This window comes from Rattus norvegicus, chromosome 6 (assembly GCF_021556685.1).
Source record: "Rattus norvegicus strain SHRSP/BbbUtx chromosome 6, alternate assembly SHRSP_T2T, whole genome shotgun sequence".
Taxonomy (NCBI): Eukaryota; Metazoa; Chordata; class Mammalia; order Rodentia; family Muridae; genus Rattus; species Rattus norvegicus.
The window spans coordinates 129374052-129394577 of record NC_141539.1 but is presented as its reverse complement, the minus strand read 5'-3'; the positions used below and the strand labels follow the sequence as shown (position 1 = coordinate 129394577).

Sequence of the window (20526 nt, the reverse complement as noted above, 5' to 3'; positions counted from 1 at the left end):
CCATTGTAGTTCCTCCCATGAACAGGAAAATCTCCATAGTCACCCAGTGGGCCCCACTCATTAAGCAAGCACACCATTCTGTACCACAAAAAGGAAGACAGTCACCCTGGGGTTCTCCCCATTGGTATTCCCCTTCTTAGACGACTCAGCCTTGGTTGTGTGTCTTATCACGATGATGTGGAACCTAAGTGAGGGCTGGTAGCCATATTGGGATTTCCTTTGGACACTCTTCTCCCATATGGGTCAGTCTTAGTTGCATGTTTCAGCACCCATGGCAGAGGCTGTGTTATTAGTTTTCCCTAACACATCTGTGGTTCTGTTGGCTTCTATTCAGGAAATAACTGTGTTGTGTAACTTTTCCTGAGGAGATATAAGCAGATACTCGTTCGATCTAGATAGGTCTATGATCACAGACCAAAGGAACACCACCACTTAAGTCTAGTTTTGTGAACGAGCGAATTTATTGGGGGACAATTTATAGGAACATGGGTGAGGGGTTACTTTCAGGCACATGGGTTACTCAAAGACAGCTGCATTGCCAGAGAATTTACCCCAGCATAGGTGATAAATCATGAAAACAATATTTCTAGAGCTTCCTGAACAACATCTTGGCCAGTGGGAAAGTCTCACTCCAGGATCTTTTACTATTTATGTAGGTGGTCTTGTGAACCTTGCAAGTTTCAGGAACATTCTGAATCTTGTGAGTTGTTTTCATCCTCATCTTTATTTCATCCTACATGATAATTGACAGGTGACTCCAAAGCAAAGTTTGCAGACTTCAGATAGGAATCTTCAAAAGTTTTAATCAGCTCCACAAATGTGTTGGGAGGATGGAGCCACATCTCTTTCTGCCAGTAACATAGGTGTCATCCCTTTGAGGTAATGGGGACAACAACATCCAGTATCTTCCAGAAACCTCAGAATTACTGAGGCCTTGTGGGAAACACAAGTCCTCAGTCCCACACCAGAGATGTTGAATCAAAATCCATCTATGAGTAAGTCCCACAGGACATTTGTGAAGTATCACACATCCCCTCCCCCATCACTCATTCATCCAAGGATGTGTTCCGTACATGTTTATAGAGGTCAAGTCTTATAATCCACTGTGTCAGGTACAGCAGGCTCCATGAGGTGACATTGCAATGGCTTTCTCAGAGCTCATGATTTGATAGAGAAGAGTTGACATTAAAGGGATTTTTACCCAAGGGACTTATTTCTGCATTTGGTGCAGGGGTGACGGGTAACAGCACAGTGGAGGGCAACACACATTTGCACAGGACCTTGAAGGGTGTGAGGAGTTTGCATATTTAAAGAAAGGGGTGGGGGGCTGGGGATTTAGCTCAGTGGTAGAGCGCTTACCTAGGAAGCGTAAGGCCCTGGGTTCGGTCCCCAGCTCCGAAAAAAAGAACTAAAAAAAAAAAAAAAAGAAAGGGGTGGACATGATGGGCTGCCCACGGGGTCAGTGCAGTAATTCAAGGGAAATAGGGGTCAGGGCTGGAGAGAGGGGTCAGGATGGCACAGAGGGGCAAACTGAGAATGCCAGCTCGGGGAATTGGACTTTTGTCTTGTAGCTGGCAGGAAGCTGGAAGGAAACTCAGGGAGTAGATGCTTAAGGAAATGTGGCTCCTACAAGTGATGCAGGTGTGGCGGCTGTGTCATACGTGTGCCAGTAGGTGGCAGAGAGGAGACAGGCTATGTCTACACTCAGCATTCTGATCTATGGACATCTGAAAGTAAGTAAGCAAGCAAGTAAGTAAGTAAGAAAGTAAGTAAGTGTAAGTAGCCTAACACTCCCTGAAAAATGTGAGCCCGAGAAGACCACCAGGCCCAACAACTCCAGGGACCAGGAGCAAGCAGAGCTCTGTGTGGCTCATGCTGCCACTGCAGGGCACGCCTAGAATTCTGTGTGGAGAGACAGGAACAAGAGACCCTGCAAAACAAGGTGGGTAGTGAGAATTGATGCTCAAAAGTTGTCCTCTTATTTCCACATATGTGCTGTGATAGGGGTACACACACACACACACACACACACACACACACACACACACACACACCCTTTTTTTTAAGAAACAAAGAAATTAAGGGAAAATTTGCTTTCTCTCTGGAAATGGGGACTGGTATCCATAGTGCAGCTCTGGAGGGTAGAGCCAGGCAGATGGGGCAGCCTAGGTGGCATCTCACGGCCCTGTCTCAAATTAGAGACCAACAAGATCTATTTTCTCCTCTGGGAGTTGGGAACACCATTCTCTGCCTACTCTGCTGTGTTGTGCCCTGCCTCATGAGGGTGACAGGGTCGAAGACGGCCAGGGCATGAATGACAGAAACCGCCACAGCTACACAAACAGGATGATGATTCTCCTGCCCTAAGGGAGGAGACCTGCACCTCTGCCACTGTCTTCTCACAAATGGCCACTAGGGGGTGTGTAAGACTTGCTGATCAGTCAGGCAAGCAGAAAGCAGCATGCTTGCTTCCTACAAAGAAAACTTCCCCCACTTCTCTATTCAAGACCCCCTTCTCAGACCTCCTGAATCAAAGAGTTCATGCTCTCTAACCCTGGGGTTGCCTACAGGGCTACTCAAAGCAAAGATCAAAGCCCCCCCAGGCCCCCAGGGTCACTCCTGTGAGGGACCAGAGATGTTCCAGTGCAGAGGTTTGGGTCTGAAATTTCCCCAGACCTGAATCAGAACTACCCAGGACAGGTTGGGGCCTGACTTTCAAACAAGACCCCTGCCCCAGCAGTGAACACTAAAGGTTTGGAAATTCTTTTTTTTTTTGCAAATGAACTGAACAAGTGTCATTAAAATATGGTAGGTGATGATGAATTCTCTGGTACTGGAGGCATCCAAGCAGAAGCTTCAAGCACACAAGCACCACATTTACTGAATGCCCTCTCACTGTCTGTCAGCACAGGAACCTCCGTTTATTGCAGGACCAGTAGGACCTGGCACTTGATGCAGGACTTGACACTTGGATGCAGAAAATCAAGTATGTACTTTGAGTACCTTAGCAACTGCATCTCTGGTCCTTCCTCGGCTGGCTTGGGGCCAGGGATGGTTAAAAACTCCCTGACTGACTAAGCACAGAGAGAAGTCTGAGGGCCAGGTGTCCTTCCACACCATCTTGCTATCAATTTATTTGCCCCATAGATGATGTGATATGTGCATATGATGTTATATATATATATATATATACACATTGCATGATATGTACATATGCACAGTTGTTGTCTCTCATATATGATGTGATATGTGTCTACGATGTGTTATGTATACATATACACTGCATGCTATGTACATATGCACAGTTATTGTTTCTCTTATACATGATGTGTTTCTACCTCTTTACCCCTCTGGATTGTGTCGAAGAAAACGCTACACATACTTGTTTTCTAGTAACTTTTCAAAGCTGCTTGATGATGGTACATAACTTTAATCCCAGGTCTCCAGAGGCAGAGGCAGATGAATCTCTTTGAAGCCAGCCTGGTCTACAGAGTGAGTTCCAAGACAGCCAGAGCTATGCAGAGAAACCATGTCTCAAAAACAAAATCACAAACAAACAAACAAACGAACAAGAACTTTTCCTCGCCCTCACCAAATGGACTCAGGGAACATAAAAGCAGACATTTTGAAGTATGCTGGCATTTAGTTCTGCGAGCTCACAGTGTTGCACAGCTGTCAGATATGAAGGGAGCTGGGTAGGGTAGGTTTCTATGCACAGCCCTTTCCTCAAACAACAAAACCCCTCAAGCTTTTTGTCAGTGACAACAAAGCCAAATATTGACCCTGGACAGCAGTAAAAATGTCACTAATTGGTTGTGACACTTGCTGCTTTCAATAGACGACCCCCACTCTTCTCTCACTCCATGGTACTCATGAGCAGTATCTCAGTGCTGGCCAGGGAAGGGAATCCTGTGTGTGTGACTCTCTGCTGACCACAGGTCCACCTGTCACTGTGTGTTCTTAGGTCCCTTGAGACTCAAATGTATCTCAACCTGTGTAGAGGGCCGCAATAACATTCGCCACCGCTAGATGGCGCTGGCTTCCACTGCGCCCCACGTGGAAGGCCAGGATAGCCTCCGCCATTACAAGATGGCGCCAGCCTTTGCTGCGCCAGCCGACTCCCTTTCAGGAAGTTAACTGTGCGCATGTGCAAGAGTGCCTTCGTGCCAGGTCTTTGCCCACTCTGGGGCGTGCTTGATGAGATCATGGGTAAACAACCAATCAAGCGTGGACACGCCACATTAGGGTGTATACAAGCAGCGCCATTCTGGGGCTCGCTCTCTCCTCTTCAAGATGCAATAAACGCTTTGCTGCAGAAGGATCCTGGTGTCCGCGCGTCGTTCTTGCTGGCGAGACTTTGGGCGCTCGACAAACCTGGACACCTTTCCCCCTGTCTGCAGGCCTCTGACTGTTTCCAGGCTCACAGGACTCTCCCTGGACACCCGGTACCGCACACAAATGCGCCTTGGGCTCTATCCAGGATACCATTCCACCTGAACAGAAATACTTAACCTCTGACCTTAGAGCAGAGCTCACATCCTGGTCCCGGGCCCCTTTGGATGTCCTGTTTAAAGCATCTAGAGTCTTGTTTTACCACTTTATCACCATGAATGTGATGCCTTGGGAACAGACGCTTGGCTTGGTGAAGGTTGGTTGTCCCTGTGGCATTGGGAAGCCTGGAACACCAGAGTGTCTAGCTGCGATTCATGGGGAAGTGACTAAGCTTCTCTGTGCTTTAGTTTCCTCATCCATAAAGGAACTCATAATAGCATGTAGGTCAGAGGGCCATCCCATAAGTCACAGGGTGTGAGTGACAGTCTCTATGTGCCTTGTTGTCATTAGAGCCCACCCCTGCCAACAGGAGCTGAGAGAACACTGCTACATTCAATGCAGTGATGTGTTTATTGATCCTTTGCTCCTACCTCTTCATTTTGGTTGTTGTTGGTCATCTTTTGTGTGAGGTTGGTCAGCTGGGAACTAAAAGAAAGGCTGCATTGCTCTAAGTAGGAGTGCTGGGGAGGGGGATCTGGTCTGACCCACAGGTGCCATGCATCTGCAGAAGGGAGGGCTCCAGCTCTGTGCCAGATGTGGACAAGGTCAGGCCATGCTGCAAGGAGCAGTGCCCAGAGGAAGGAAATAGTGAGGCAGCACTGGGCACCAAGTGATCCCACATACTGCAGAAAGATACGGACCAGCAAGTGTTCTTCTTGGTCCATGTGGGTTGGCCGGTAATCGTGCACAGTCCCATCAAGACAGCAACGCTGAAGGAAGATATAACTAGAGCCTAAGTTGGGACTGAGACAACCTGATGGGGCCCTGGCTTCTGGGTTGAGGCAGATACAGGGGAGAGAGAGCAAGGGCAGGGGAAAGACAAATTTTAGGCTCAGAAATATGAGCTAGTGGTACCAAGAAGTTTGGGAGCATGGCAGCGACTCTGCACAGGCGTCTGTACATGAGGCTGTTACACAGTTAGTTACTGTCTCATCCAGGCATGCCGCCATGGCCAATCAGAGCATAGAAGCCAAAATGCACACAGAGACCCACAGACAGGCTCAATGCCTCAGGAGAAGCATCAACTCTTGGGAAGTTCGAATCTCATTTGGGGTTAAATATCTTGGCCAAAAAGGGAGCTATTGCAGTTTCTGTGTCAGAGATAATCATCAGGAAAGGCCGGTCGAAAGCTATAATCAGAGGGTCCAGTTTTGCAGACATTGGAACAAATTTGACCCCTGTGGCAGCGGCTGCTTCTGTGCCTGTCTCAGCCACATCCAGAACAGCCTTGTGGACCACCTGTGGGGAGAGAAACATCACTCAGTGGACATCAGAGAGGGCAGGAGAGGGTTCTGGAGCAAACAGTGAGCGCTGGTCTCTTCTGCTGCTGAGTCTCTCTGTTCCTTGCCTGAGCTCTAATGATGGATTTCCAAGTCTCTGCTCAGGGTATGAGATGAGGCGTGCCCTGGTCTGCTCAGTGTCTGAATCTGTGCTGCCCTCAAACCCACTACAAACTGAAGGATGGCAGTAGGCAGCGGCAGGAGTTTCCTCACAGGCAGCTTCTCAACGTCTTCAGAGGGAACAGCCAGAATGCTGGCAGCCAGTGGAGGATTCAGCATCCCTCCTGCTCCAGCCTCCTTGGCACATACAGCAGCGATGCAGATGGCCTGACTGCGCATTCCCAGACTTCCATGTCCTGCTGGGACAGATCTGAGCCCAGGGCTCTGGGTGGGCCCTGGACAGAACATTGGACACTGACAGGCTGTGCAGCTAGGGATGTAGTATGAGGGTCTAAGGCTTCTCTTTCCTATTCTTGGGGTTTTCATCAGAACTGCCATAGATCCTGGTTATTACTTTTACTGTTATTATTCTGTGTGCTGGTCAAGAAGCACTGTCCCAGCACTGCATTAAAGAAGCTGAGGCTGGACGTGCTTTGCCCCTGCAGTGGATTGTGGGTGGCCCTGCAGTACAGCACAGGTTGGCACCCATGGTGATCTCACACCAAGCATAGGTGCTTCCCTATCATGGGCTCTGACTTGTGGTTATCCATGGGGTAAAGTAGGGACTGGGTTTCATGCTGTCAGCAGAAGTATCTAGGGTGTAATCAAAGTCTCCCAAGGCACGAAGGAAACAGAAATGCAGGTGTTCTCACTCATCTACCATCCCCACATGGCCACATGGCCTTAACCATCCATATTCAGGACCCAAGCTGAACCACCAAGTGCTTCTTGACTTACCTGAGAGACCATCAGGTCCTTATCCCCTGTGATCCCAGACAGGTCAGCCTGTGTGGAGAAGACTTCTTTGATGCCCAGCTCTGGAAGGACGTCCTCCAGGTTGTAGTCAGCAGAGATGGAGAACTTGGGCAGGTAGAGCTCATCTATCATGCTGAGAATGAAAGAGAAATGGAGAGTCACTGGAAACTGTGGCCCTCTCAATCCTCCCTGTCACTGGGGCTTCTGTCCACAGACAACCCTGTCCCTGGAGTGAAGTTCTCTTTCCACCCATGCCTAGACCACATGACCTTGCTCTTCATAGGGCATTAACTATCCATTAGTCACTGAGAGTGTGAACAGTAGACAGGCAACCTGACTTGGTCCTAGCTGTTCCTTGATTGAGAATCATTTCCTCCTAGAACCACAAATGCACTCCTTGCCTGTCATGCCGATCCTAATCACCTAATGAGCATTCTATTTAACACAGCACACCGCATCAACCTCCAGAGTTCCTAATCCCCTGACACTCCTCCTCTCCACCTCAACACTCCTCAGCTCTTACTACATAATGATTAGCTTAATTTCCATGTCCCTTCTTTCTCAATTACAAGAAAGCCCATAAGGTTTTCTTGAAATTTTCTTGAAATTTTGTGCTTTAGTCTCAGACATTTTCTTATGGTCTAGCAGGTCTTCAAGTCTTATTCTGTATATGGTGAATGATTCATATTGAGAGGATAAGATGGCTTCATAGGATACAGAGCTTCTCTTCTGCCAATCACAATTCCCTCTGCCTTCCAACTCATTCTAGATTCCGAGTAATTTACAGCCTGCTAGAGGGAGGACACCTCAGTCCCTTGTTCTAGCTGATCTTGTCTTGTGAACAACATTGACAGCTACTCAGGATGCAAAACATATAGTCAGCAGAAGGAAGTTCAACTCAACTTCACATGTCACCTGCTGACTCTTTACCAATTACACTGGGTATAAGGGAGACTCTGAGGTACACGGACAGTGGCCCTCAGGATAACTGCAGTACAGGGATCAATGACAGTTCTGGGTCCTGAGGACATGCACCTGGGCCTGAGAGAGTCCTTCCATCTCCTCAGGGTCTCTGGTTGCAAGCTGGCTTCCACCTGCTGCATCTTGCCCTGGTCAGGGAGGATAAACAGGGCGCTGGCATTTCCTGTGTACTTCAGCTCCACAACAGTGCAGTTCAGCTCCTCATCCCGGACGTAGGGTGTGGTCAGGTCCTCAAGCTTCATCATGGGCACTTTCACAGGCCTCCTTTTGCCAGAGTAGAACTCAGACTGGAATGTGTCCCGAGGGTCAAAAGGCACCTTCCATTTGCCTAAAAGGGAGCAAACTATCAGATTGTAACAGCAGCAGATACACTCCTTCCCATCCATGTTCAGCTTCTGAGGTGTGACAGCAATCCATTCATCTTCATTCACTCAGAGTGTCCCTTAGTGTGGCATATGTTGAATTGGAAAACTCATGTATTTGGTCAAGCTGCTAGTAATGAGCATTGTCTCCGGGCATTGTTTGGACAGGGGAATCCCAAGTCCACAGTGTGGTTACTTGGGCTCCTGACAGAGGCAGGGATCTGGGTGGAGTGTGTAAGACAGACAAGAGTGAACTTGGTGAAACTGGAGCCTGGGGAGATGTGAGGGTCCTGTCTTCCTCATGGGAATCATGTCTAGAAGACAACGGCTGTTAGGATAGTTGTTAGGGGAAACAGAACAGCAGAGACTGAGTTCTCGCATATCATGATCAGTTCATAATTCCATAGATTGTGAGCTAAAACATGGGTAATGAGTCATCATCCTACCTATGGGCTATGGCCACCACCACCAATCCCAGGTTCAACTCAGGCCTATCCCAGATTTCTAGTTTATGCCCCCTCTCCCAATGCACACACTGGGACTTGGTGACGAAAGAATTTCTTACACTTGGCATCTCACAGCCTAAACATATCCCACCTCACAGCAAGCAGCATTTGAGCTTGTGTCCTGGGCAGAGTTGACAGAGTCATGTCTTGTATTCTAACCCTACTGGCTGTCACTCTGTTTCCACTATCGTCAGCCCACATCAGCTCTGGGGCTTTCCTGCCTTTCTGTTCTCTGTCCTCCTGTCCTCCTATCCAACTGACCTCCTGTCCTATATTTCTCTCCATTGTCACCTTGATTTTCTGTCTATTGCCCCAGGCTTGCTCTTCCTCTGCTCCTGACAAACTTTAATACAGTCCCAGATGTACTCCATGCTGATGACATCATCACTTCTGTCAGTCATCAATTTCAGGGCTGTCACCTTGCTCCCTGGTCTCTATCAAGCAGGATGCTGTTGATGTGGGATCTCTGGATTTCCCCCAGTACCATTACCTACAGCATCTCCAGCTGAGTCTCCAACCATCTTGCACCCAAGTCTCTCATCAGACTCTCTGGCTTAGGAATGTGTTTTGGGAATTTGACTTTTCATGCTAACGGCTCGTTATTTTCCAGAAGGACAGTTGTGTTAAGTAGCCAGACACTAAACACAGAACACTGGCTGACACTTTCCCATCTCTAACGTCTTTTACCTAGTCCCTGCTTCTTCATGTCAAGGCCCAGCTTATTACAGAAAAGGATCATGGGAGAAGTCCTATGTAGTAATTGCCAGCAGGAGTCTTCACTAGCTGTGGGCTTTGATGCTTCTTCTTTTAAGATTAGGACAGTCTGACTCCTTAGGGCATCAACTCCCCATGCCACATGGACCCTACTAGAGATAGAGGCTCTTCAACAGGGATGGGTATTTCCTATAGGAGCATTTTCAAAATGCCTGCAGTGGTCAGTCTGAGGGCATCCATCTCTATAGGGAGTAGCCATGACTTCTACACACTCAGGTAGGACTGGACATGTGAGCTCTGGCATTCTACTAGTAACTAAGTTTAAGGCACAGCCCAGATCGTCTTCTTAGATGGACAGATAGGGGTTTATGTTCACTGTGTATCATGAATTAGACCATTTCCAAAAAAAAAAAAAAAAAAAAAAAAAACAAACTCCGGAGGAAAAGTAAGGCCTTTGGATAATAATAAGTAATACACTCATGTCTACAGAGGACTTCCTCTCCAGCGATCGTCCTACTGACACAGGTACCCAGCCAAGGTCCCTCCACTCCCCAGGCAGTGATCACACTTACCTTTAAAGTAGATGTAATTCACCAGTACCATGGATGTCTTCTTAGCTAGGTTTGTGATCAGTCCCTGGATCTTCCCCTGGGTCTGTTTACTCACATAGTCATTGATGAGCTTTTTGGCCTCACGAGACTGCTGGAAATCAGCTGTGAAGGCCTCAGCTTGGTACAGAGCCTTTGCCTTCTCCTGGAACTCTGCCAGGACCTGAAGGCGTTTTTCAATAAACAGGGCATTGCCTGTACTGATCTGTATCTCGTCCCTTGGCTGGCTGAGCCTCTGGAGGAGGTGTCCAAAGCCCCGGTGGATTTCTGTCTCAGGGGTCTCTGTGAGATTGAACTTGAGACCTTCTAGAATCTCTTCCATGCTGTTGCCCTTTGCTCCCAGGGACACGACGGCCAAGGCGGCTGAGATGCTAAGTGGGGAGAAGACAACATTTTTATCTGGATTCCTCAAAGCCAGCTTCTTGTAGAGGCTGAAGGCAAAGTCAGTATTGATGGAGGCCAATGTGAGACTGTCCAGTTGTGTCCCCTTGTCTTGGTCTTCATGGAATAGAGTGTCCTCTCCCAGTATGCAATCTGGGAAGCAGAGGAGAGCAGAGCCGATCCCAGCCATCAAGAGCTCCAGAGTCACAAGGCGGGTCATCTTCTCCAGTCTTCAGGCTGAAAGAAAACACCCTTTGAGTCAGGAAGCATCAGCTGGTGCTCTGACCATCTTCCAGTTCTCCCACTGGGCCAGCATCGTGCCATGCTTTGCTGCCCTTGCTGCCACTGTGACTGTCCATGGGAGGTGCTCATATGTTCGTACTACGTCATGTGTTCCCTATAACCATGGAGGAAGTACTGTCGCAGTAGCCAATTTTCCTAACAGAGAATCAAATACTGAGAGAGTTAAAGGGATATGCCTGGGTCAAAGAGCAAGGCAAAATAGGAGTGGGGGATGGGTGTAAGCCCTGTCTACTCAGAATATTCTCTCTTTCTCTCATGGCACACAGACCCATTAGAAGGCAGGGACTCCTCTTCCTTTGTAGTTGTTGCCTTCCTCCAAGTTCCTGCCTACTTGTTCCCTATAGGCAGACCTCAAGAGCCTTGGAGCAGTAATTAGCACAGGGTCTGTCTTAGCCTTTTGTTGACAAGTCTGCAAAAATCTCAAAACCATGGCCTGAATCAGGGTACATTTCTGCGAGTGTGGATGCCAATTGAGTAGAAACACTGGAGATATCCAGTGTAGTGTGAATGGGTATCAGTAGGATTAGTAGGGGAAGGTTCTCTCAGCCATACCAGGCCACCACATGGTGCTTTATACCTCAGGCTTGGAAGGCCTTCTGGTGGGAAGAAGGACAGGTATCAATTTCTCACACCTGGACCAGATTTCATGTTGGCTGTCAGGATGTCTGTGTGATAGCAAGCAAATGGGTGGACCTCTCTGTGTAGCTTGGTGAGGGGTCCAGGTTACATTATGGGTAAGTGGTTGGCTTATTGTGGGCATTGGGTGGTTGTAGGGAATGTGTAGGGATCCATCTCCTTTCTATACACCTGATGTGGGGGTCACAGGCATCGTAATGGGCTATTACGATCCTGGTAAACAAGATTGTGTACCTTTAGCCTCTGGCCACTTGTACAGATGTCCAAAGGTGAAGGTGAACAGTAAATGAACAGGAGGCAGAGGAAGAAGAGAAAGGGGAGAACAGGCATTTGGAGAAGGAAGGGAGTGATAAAGTGGAAGAAAGTGGGGTGGGGAGATAGGAGGAAGGGGATCAGGGAGAGGAGGATGGAGCCAAGGGAAGATGGAGTGGAGAGAAGAAGGATTTACAAGAGGAGGGTGTGCTGGTGCTAAGCCACTCGTGCAAATAGCCGTGACATGCCTGCAGACGAGCCAGGGACCTCAGCAACTTGGCTGGTTTTGCTTTCAGACTCATGCAAACATTTCTTTGGAAAAGTACTAAACAACATTTTGTGCCAAAATTATTTCCGGAGTAAAGAGGCTGCTGGGTTTGTACAGCAGGAGATGTGACTCAGTGCATGAGCCTTCTTTGCTTCCCCTGTTGAGGGTGAAGCCCCTGAGCGTGACCATGGCATCTGGGATCTAGGAGGGAAGTGGGATCCCACTCCCCAGGCATGTCTTCTGTGATGTGATCACAGCAGAGCTGCCACCTCCCCCGGCGTGACTCTGCAACAGTCCTGTGTCACCCTAGCAATGGCAGCAGTAGGCAAGCTAGCAAGCTCTCAAAACTCCACCTGTGGAGTCAGAGGTGCAGGCTCCATTTACTCTCCATGAGCACAGACCACAGCATCTGCATCTTCCATAGGCAAGAGCAACAAACCAGAGAGGAAATTTCATGAACCCCAGAAATGTTCCCTGCTTCTAACCTAGTATCTCAGCCAAAGCTCTTGCTCCACCCCCACAAACATAGGTTGCAGACCATAGCCAGTACCACACAGGCCTGGGAAGGTTCCTTCTGCTCCAGGAGGCAGGAATCGTGGGCATTACCTGCAGAGCCGATACCAGCCAGCTGCCAGCCTCTGTGATTGCTGACTCCTGATGTTCAGGGTTGCCACTTCCCTGGTGTGTTGTTATCCCCAGTGCACAGGGATGCCTATTTAACCCCACCAAGGGCTCCTCCCTCCTCTTAGGAAATGCTGGCATGGACAAGCTGTGCTCTGTGTTTAGACTGGAAATGGGCAGACGGGATGATTTCTGGGAACATGGACTCATAGTCCCTACTTTCTGATGGGAAAATTCCCATCTCTGCTCTACACAAGCCTACCGATCTCCTGGGCATGTCTTTGGTTTACCAAATGGTTCAGAGTCAATGTGGAAAGTGTGTGTGGGGGGAAGTCAGAAGTAAAGGGAGAGTGTAGGACCTCTGCTATACTTGTCTTTAGGGAGGGCTGCAGCTAACATTCATCCTGGAGCCTCTAAGTCATTTTGGAAGGAATAGAGCGACTCTCTACGCCCATCCTTCCAGTTACTCTATGGAAATGTCCATGGTAATAAACACACACGTGGTGCTGACAGAACCTGTCTACATCTATATCTGTCCTGTCAGGAATGACTGTATGCTAAATAGAGACTTGCTCTTCCCTCTATGCCTCATTCCCAAACCTCTCTGTTGGGCAGGAACATCATGGCCAGTCATGCTTTTCTTTTCTCTTACACTTCTTACGTGCATCCAGCTCCTTCCAGTATTCTTCTTCTCCTAAACCCTGAAGAGCCTCTTTGTCTACTGACTCCTACTGATGCTTTAATGTGTTCTCTTCCGCACACCCTCATTGATCCCAAAGTACAGGACACCTTTTCTCTTTCAGAGGGTTCTCATCAGCACTCCCATTAACACTCTACTCTAGGACCCTACTTTTACTCATGTATCACTCTGCACAAGACTTAAAACCTTGCAGACAGTACCTGATTAATAAAGGTGCTCTCCAGCATACTCTTTTAGCCCTGTATCACCTCTGCCTTGCCCATCCCAAAGCCTGATGGCTTTTACTGCCCATGCTCAGGACCTCAGCATCATCAACACAGCATCCTTCCTATCCCATGCTCAGGACCTCAGTATCATCAGCACAGCACCTGCCTATCCCATGCTAAGAACTTCAGCATCATCAGTGCAGCAACTGCCTATCCCCCAGTAGTGCCTAACCCTCATACTTGACTTTCTCACACTCTTCCTCTCCTTTTCCCTTTACACCCAGATGACAGCACCTCAACTTACTTGGACTATCTGCCCTAGGGGATCTGTCTTAGTTCCCATTACTTCAACCAGGCTCTGGCCACTGACCTCCTTTCTCCCAACCTGTCCCCCAGCAGCTTAAACCAGTATGTAGATGACCTTATACAATGATACCCCTCACTCTGCTGCTTTGGAGCAGCATTCAAGAACTCTTCTTGGGGCTAGAGAGATGGCTCAGTGGTTAAGAACACTGGCTGCTCTTCCAGACATCCTGAGTTCAAATCCCAGCAAGCACATGGTGGCTAGTAACCATCTGTAATGGGATGTGATGCCCTCTTCTGGTGTGTCAGAAGACAGTGACAGTGTGTGTACTCATATACATAAAAAATTAATCTTTAAAAAGAAGAAGTATTTATTAGAAACAAAACAACCCCTCTTCTCAAGACTCCAGTCAGGAGGTAAGAGAGGACTATGAGATCCTAGTAGTTTGAGACCAAACAAGGAATAATATACATTATAGGTTAAGGTTTAGGTAAGAGAGTTAAGAATACATTTCTGTTTGTCCTGTGTAGGTTAACCTTTTTGTTTTCAGTTAAAGAATAAGATTCTCTTTGTCTTAAGTCCTTGTAATTTAATATGAGACCAAAATGGGAAAAATGAACCTTGCAGGTTAATGGTTCTGTTTGCAAGCACTTGTCTCAGAACAAAGTCCTGTTTGTCTGTCCTATGTTTATTTGACCCACTTGCCCTGGATATGCTTGATCACATGTGGGCAGGAAACGTATCAGGGTGTATGTTTGCCCTTTTTGGATGTAGGCAGGAGGTTTACAGGCAGGGAAGGTGTCAGGATGTCCACTGCCCCTAATTTGATCTGATGGGAAATGCAGTGAACTTTGGACTTTGTCATTTTAAGCTGCTACAAAATGTGACTCATAGCCATTTTCTGGGAACCCAGATGTGGACCTGGTCCAAGTCTGTCCTCTTGATCACTGTGTAATTATTATGCCATTACTAATTCTTTCAATTGGCTTTAATTTGTAGTAGTGGTTTTATTGTCCGATGGTGGGATTAACAGTTTCTGGTTGCCCTTAAGACAGATAAGAAGTTCTTGTTTGTCCTGTGTTAATTCCTTGCAAGTTATGGTTTTTATCTGTAATTAAGAATTAATTCCAGTTTCTTAGATCTTATATAAACTGCAAAATGTGTTCTGCAATCTACACTAAACTTGTGACCCCATCCACATGTCTCACCCTAAGTCAGGATTTGAAAGAACAATCCCCACTGGTCTCTTGAACTCCCTTTTATAGGAGACATAAACTGTATATAGAGTTTCCACTTCAATCCACTAAACCAGAAATGATCTTCTCTGAAGGAAACACCAGGCAAGACAATACTGTGGTCCCTCAGAGCCCACCCCATAGTCTGCTCTAGACATGTATGTAACCAGCCTTAAGGCTAAGAGGCTCATAGAAGTGAGGTAGGAAGTGTAGTTGATGGGAGGTACACTACTATTGTGGGGTATCTACCAGAGAAAACTACTTGGACACTGGATTAAGCCAGTAGAAAGCCTTTATAGCTGGCTGGAGACCACAGTGGGTGTTCAGGATGACACTGTAACCCTAAGCCTTTCTCAGGGTGAACTTTTTTTTTCCTTTTCTTTTCTTTTTTTCAGAGCTGGGGACCAAACCCAGGGCCTTGCGCTTGCTAGGCAAGCGTTCTACCACTGAGCTAAATCCCCAACCCCTAGGGTGAACTTTTAAGCAGAAAAATCATCCTGGGTGGGGGGCATCAGTTACCAAGAACATTTAGTCAGAATTAGAATGATAGAAACCAAGAAGAAAGGTTAGTGCATATAGAGATTCCCCCACCCCCAGACTGTGCACTTTGATGGAATTGGTCTTTGTTTCCGTTTTGGTTAGTGATGCTGTCTACATGCTGATTTTTATGGCCTGATTGGTGTTTCTTCAATGGATCAGTCTGGGAGCCTCCTGTGATTTTTGGGGACCTGTTAAAGGATACTACTAAGGGGCTCAATGAGTTTGCTAGTTGTCTTGGGTTTCTACTGCTGTGATGAAAAACCATGACCAAAAAGCAAGTTGGAGAGGAAAGGGTCTATTTGATTTACACTTCCATATCATTGTTCATCACTGAAGGAAGTCAGGGCAAGCAGTTAAGCAGGGAAGGAACCTGGGGGCAGGAGCTGATGTAGAAGCCATAGAAGGGTGCTGCTTACTGGTTTGCTTCCCACAGTCTGCTTAGTCTGATTTCTTATAGAACCTAGGACCACTAGCCCAACGATGACACCTCCCACAATGCACTATGTCCTCCACCATCCACCAGTAATTAAGAAAATGCTCCACAGTCTTGCCTTCAGCCTGATCTTATTGAAACATTTTCTTAATTGAGGTTTCCTCTTTCTGGTGACTCTATCTTGTGCCTAGTTGACATAATCTAGGCAGGGAATCAATTCAGTGAAGGGGAAGGCTGGGGAATTTGTGTGGGAATGGCTTTTTAGAGTGTGGGGTAATTGTGGAAGGAACATAAAACTGGATCAGGCTGAGGTTATTGATATGGCTCAGTTAGTAGAGATTCTAGTTTAATTGGAACACGAATACAGTTAAAAGGTGCCACTTTAAAAATATGGCTATCTGAAGCATTTTGTCTAAAGAACCACTACTGAAGGAGCAGGGGGGTTAGAGATGCCTGACACTCATGGCTTAGTGCTGAGGAAGGGATATTAAGGCTCAGGAAAACTGCAATGCTAAAGTGGGTGTGCTGTGTAAAAACCTAACCCTTCACAATGGGAAGTCCCACAAGAGATGCTCTTCACTTATCTTGTAACACGAGAGATGGTGAGAGGGGCACCAGCACATTTTGAAGGACATTGTTGTCACCTTTTTCCTGTGACAGACATGGGGCTTAGGAGACACTGCTGCTCATTCAGTATAATGAGTTTTATTGGTCCTTGATGTAGCAGGGGCCAAGAGGCAGCACTGAATCAGCAAAGGCAAGGTGATCCTAGTTAGCATAATGGGCAGCATAGACAAAGTAATGTCTTAAATGATCTAACCGTAATGCACACCACAGGCAAAGTAATTTTTACGGCTGTATGACTCATACATACAATACTGACCATTGGTACTGGCTAATTAATCTCGGTGTTTCCAATAATGGAATTGATAAAAAAAAGCATTTTATTTGATCTGTGTAAGCAGAAAAGTTCTCGAACAAGTGAAAGTCTCCACTGGATTGTGACAAAACACATTCTTGGCCGATGAACCAATTTCCAGACTTGAGCCAGTTGGCAGGTCTAGGAGCCCTTGAAGGATGGGGGCAGCTAGAATTCCCCGAGTAAGGACTTTGATAAAATCTCTGTAGTTCACCTTTCTCCAGTCCTTCCCCAGAGTGACCTTCAGCCTTCTACAAGGGAGACTGTAGTGAGAATTTTGATTTCTTAAGAAAAAAAAAACAGTTATGTTTTCTCTAAATGTTTTTGTTTTAATGCCAGGTGTGGGATATGGGGCTGCTTCAGATTGTCCACAGCAGCTGACTATGATTTGTCTCATGCTCTAGTAGGGGCCTGATTCTGCCAGCTGAAGGTAGTTTATGTTTGGAAGTCTGAGGAGTCTTGAGAGAGTATATAAATGTCAGAGCACAGAGAGAGGCAGTGGCTTCTCTCTCTCTCCTCCTCCTTTCCCCCCTGCTGCTGATTTCTCTGTTTGCTGAATTGCTAGATATCCTGATGGTGGAGATTGGACTTGCCCCTAGTAGGCACTTGACACCCCTAATCATCAGGAAGTAGGCTAAAGAGGTCTATGTTCCCTTTCCCTTATAACAATCTCTGTTTCCTACCTAGTGTTGGGGGTAAGTTGGGAGGGATTAGGGTAGAAGGAATGAGAAGGTAGAGAGATGAGAACCCAATAAAATAGCTTTAAAACATGCCAACGGGCAACTGCACACTGGAGGGAAGAAACAATCAGACCTTCCTGGGTCTAATGGATAATTGTTCTGAATCAACCACAATTCCAAGAGAACCCAGGAAACATTGTGGCTCTCCAGTTAAAGTAGGAACTTAGGGAGGTCAGGTGATTAATGGAGTTTTGGCCAAATTCCAACTCACAGTAGGTGCCTGAACTCATCTTGTGGTTATTTCCCTAGTCCCAGAATGTACGACTGGGACAAACACACTTTGAAGTTGTCAGAATCTTCATGTTGGTCCCTTGACTTATGGACTGAGGGCTATGAGGACTGGAAAGGCTAAGTGAAAGCCTTTAGATTTGCCTCTGCCAGGGAATAGTGAATCAAATGCAGGGTTTCAGGATCAGCGTTAGAGCCTGTTTGGGCTCTAGAGACAGCACAAACCTCACTTGAATGGAATACTCCGCCCATCTACCAAGTGACCTGGGGAGGTGTAAGCTTTGTGTAGGTTTGAGGCAGGAGAAGGTTCGACAGGTACTGGCTACTTGTCAAGGCTGCTCCTGAATGGAGTCATTTTGGGGGAATTGTGAGTGCTTATAAGAAAACAAAACAAGAGTCTTATATTACCAGTTTTTTGAAACCACACAGAATTGTTCTTGGATCTTGTTTTATGCCCCTCCCAGATGGAGTGGACAGGAGGGAGTTTCCTTCTGATTATTCATTATAGCCGACTATTATCATATTATATGCCTCCATGGAAAAACATTTTTTTGCCACATGTTGTCATTGTGGTTGTACACTTCCTCAGGTGACTCTTCTTAGCACTCAGAGTATAAATTGGCTGATGATCTGAGTAAAGTTGGCCTTTAGTCTGCCTCATTTTTAGGCTCCCTTCTCCCAGGTTGTAGGCTCCTATGTTACCCTGTAACTTGAGCTTCCCATCAGGAGCTGGGTGTTTTCTGACCCTCCAAGTCATAAAGCAGGACATGCATTGCAGCAAACCACTATCAAAAAAATAGCATATACATGATCAGACCCGTGCAGTTCCTGCAGGCTCTAGAAAGTTACATGAAGAAGTTGCCCAGATGCCTATGGTGTCTACTCCATTGATAATGCTGTCTACTGCCAACCATAGGGTCATGATGTGTACTCTATGATCCGTTGACCAAGGCAGAGAATATTAGGGCCTGTTTTACTGATGGTTCTGCATGTTATGCATGCAGTAGCCAGTCATGGACAGATGCAGCATTGTAACCCTTTTAGGGAGAACCATGAAGATAGAAGCAGAGGGAGATCTTCATGGTGGGCAAATCATGCATAATCATGAAGGAGAAGGAGAAATGACCAGAGGTGTAATTGCTCAGTGATTCATGGATATAGTCGATAGATCTTCAGGGTCTTGCAAAGAACATGACTGGATATTTGGTGGGAAAGACATCTGGTAAAGAAGTATGAGGAGAGGGGTTGGGGATTTAGCTCAGTGGTAGAGGCCCTGGGTTCGGTCCCCAGCTCCAAAAATAAAAAAGAAGTATGAGGAGAGATCTCTCCAAATGGGAGAAGGATGTGAAGATATGGATGTCCCACGTACATGGTCATACAACGTGACTTCAGTTGAGGACGAGTTCAATAATCAAGGAGACAGAATAACCCATTCTGGGTACAGTGAGCCTCTTTCTCCAGCCATCTCTGCCCATTGCCACTTGGCCAATGAACACGTTGGTCATATGTGACAGGGATGGGGGTTATGCATGGGTTTGACAACATGGGCTGCTACTCAGCAGGACTGACAGGGTTACATCTGCTGCTGAGTATCAGATCTGCCAGCGGCAGAGCCCAACACTGCACCTCACACAGGGTGCACTAGTCAGCATTCTGGAGGCAGCTGACTTGTGTGTGAAGAGTGGCTTTTGTTATCGACTGTTAAGTTTCGTCAAAAATCTAGGCACAGAAGCCCGACTGCAGACATTTCCTCCAATCCTAGCTCCCGTCCCCTCAGTCTCACAGTTCTGGGACTTGCCTTCACATACGTAAGTCAAGCCAGTGTTCCACCACGAAGCCAACTCTCCAGCCTTCTTGTTCCTTCTCTGTGAACATTTACTTTTTATGATTCTATATGGTCATGAATGTGGGTGTGTGCACCCATGTGCACATTCATATGGAGGTTAAGGGTCATTGCCCATCCACCTTGGTTTTCAGGATGGGATCTCTTTATAGGACTGGAAGTCACTAATTAGCTAAGGTGGCAGGACTGTGAGTCCCAGGAACCCACCTATTCCCAACTCCCCAGAGTATGAATCAGAAGTTTATGTTACCACACTTTTGTCTGCTTCAGGGAATAAAACTAAGGTCTCCTCATGGGTGAGGAGGGTCCAGCACTTTACCCACCCAGCCAAGTCCCCAGTCTCCATTCTCTTGATAGCAAAGCAAAGGAGCCAGCAGACTCTGAACTGAACTCCCTGAAACTGTGATTCACCCAAACCTTTGCATCCCTCAGTGGGTTATCCCATATTTACTGTCACAGTGACCAGAGTCTAACAGACACACCCTCTATATATTGTCTCTCCTATATATTTTCCATCATGTCTGGAAGGCACTAGAGTTGGGATGTGATGGTTTTAGGAGCAGATAGCACAATGGCGATATGCAGACCAGGCAGTTCATAGTGGTTGCCCCTCGAGGACCCATACATCTGTGTTTAATTACCCTTAGGTACTTTGTCCTAGCCTTATTTTGGAGCATGCTGTTTGAACATACTGTTGTACTGCAAATCATAGGTTAGGGCTGAAGGATCTGTTGGTTGCTTCTCTCTCTCTCTCTCTCTCTCTCTCTCTCTCTCTCTCTCACACACACACACACACAAACACATACACCATTTTTTAAGAAAGAAAGAAATTAAAGGAAAAATTGCTTTCTCTCTGGAAATGGGGACTGGTATCCATAGTGCAGCTCTGGAGGGTAGAGCCAGGCAGATGGGGCAGCCTAGGTGGCATCTCACGGCCCTGTCTCGAATTAGAGACCAACAAGATCTATTTTCTCCTCTGGGAGTTGGGAACACCATTCTC

General features: G+C 46.9%; 1 protein-coding gene and 1 non-coding gene across 2 annotated transcripts; one reads left to right on the top strand and one right to left on the bottom strand.

Annotated features, from left to right (window-relative positions):
• Positions 1–1619: 1619 nt before the first annotated feature.
• On the top strand, positions 1620–1750 carry LOC120093457 (small nucleolar RNA SNORA17). The gene has a single exon (XR_015623621.1). It is a non-coding gene; the product is annotated as a small nucleolar RNA SNORA17 (small nucleolar RNA).
• Positions 1751–4879: 3129 nt separating this feature from the next.
• Positions 4880–12454, bottom strand: Serpina3n (serpin family A member 3N). Its single transcript, NM_031531.3, has 5 exons — positions 12364–12454; positions 9882–10535; positions 7782–8055; positions 6729–6879; positions 4880–5790 (listed from the first exon to the last, which is right to left on the bottom strand). The coding sequence occupies exons 2-5, from the start codon at positions 10516–10518 to the stop codon at positions 5596–5598; spliced, it is 1257 nt and encodes a 418-aa protein (NP_113719.3). The 5' UTR covers positions 10519–10535; positions 12364–12454; the 3' UTR covers positions 4880–5595.
• Positions 12455–20526: the final 8072 nt, after the last annotated feature.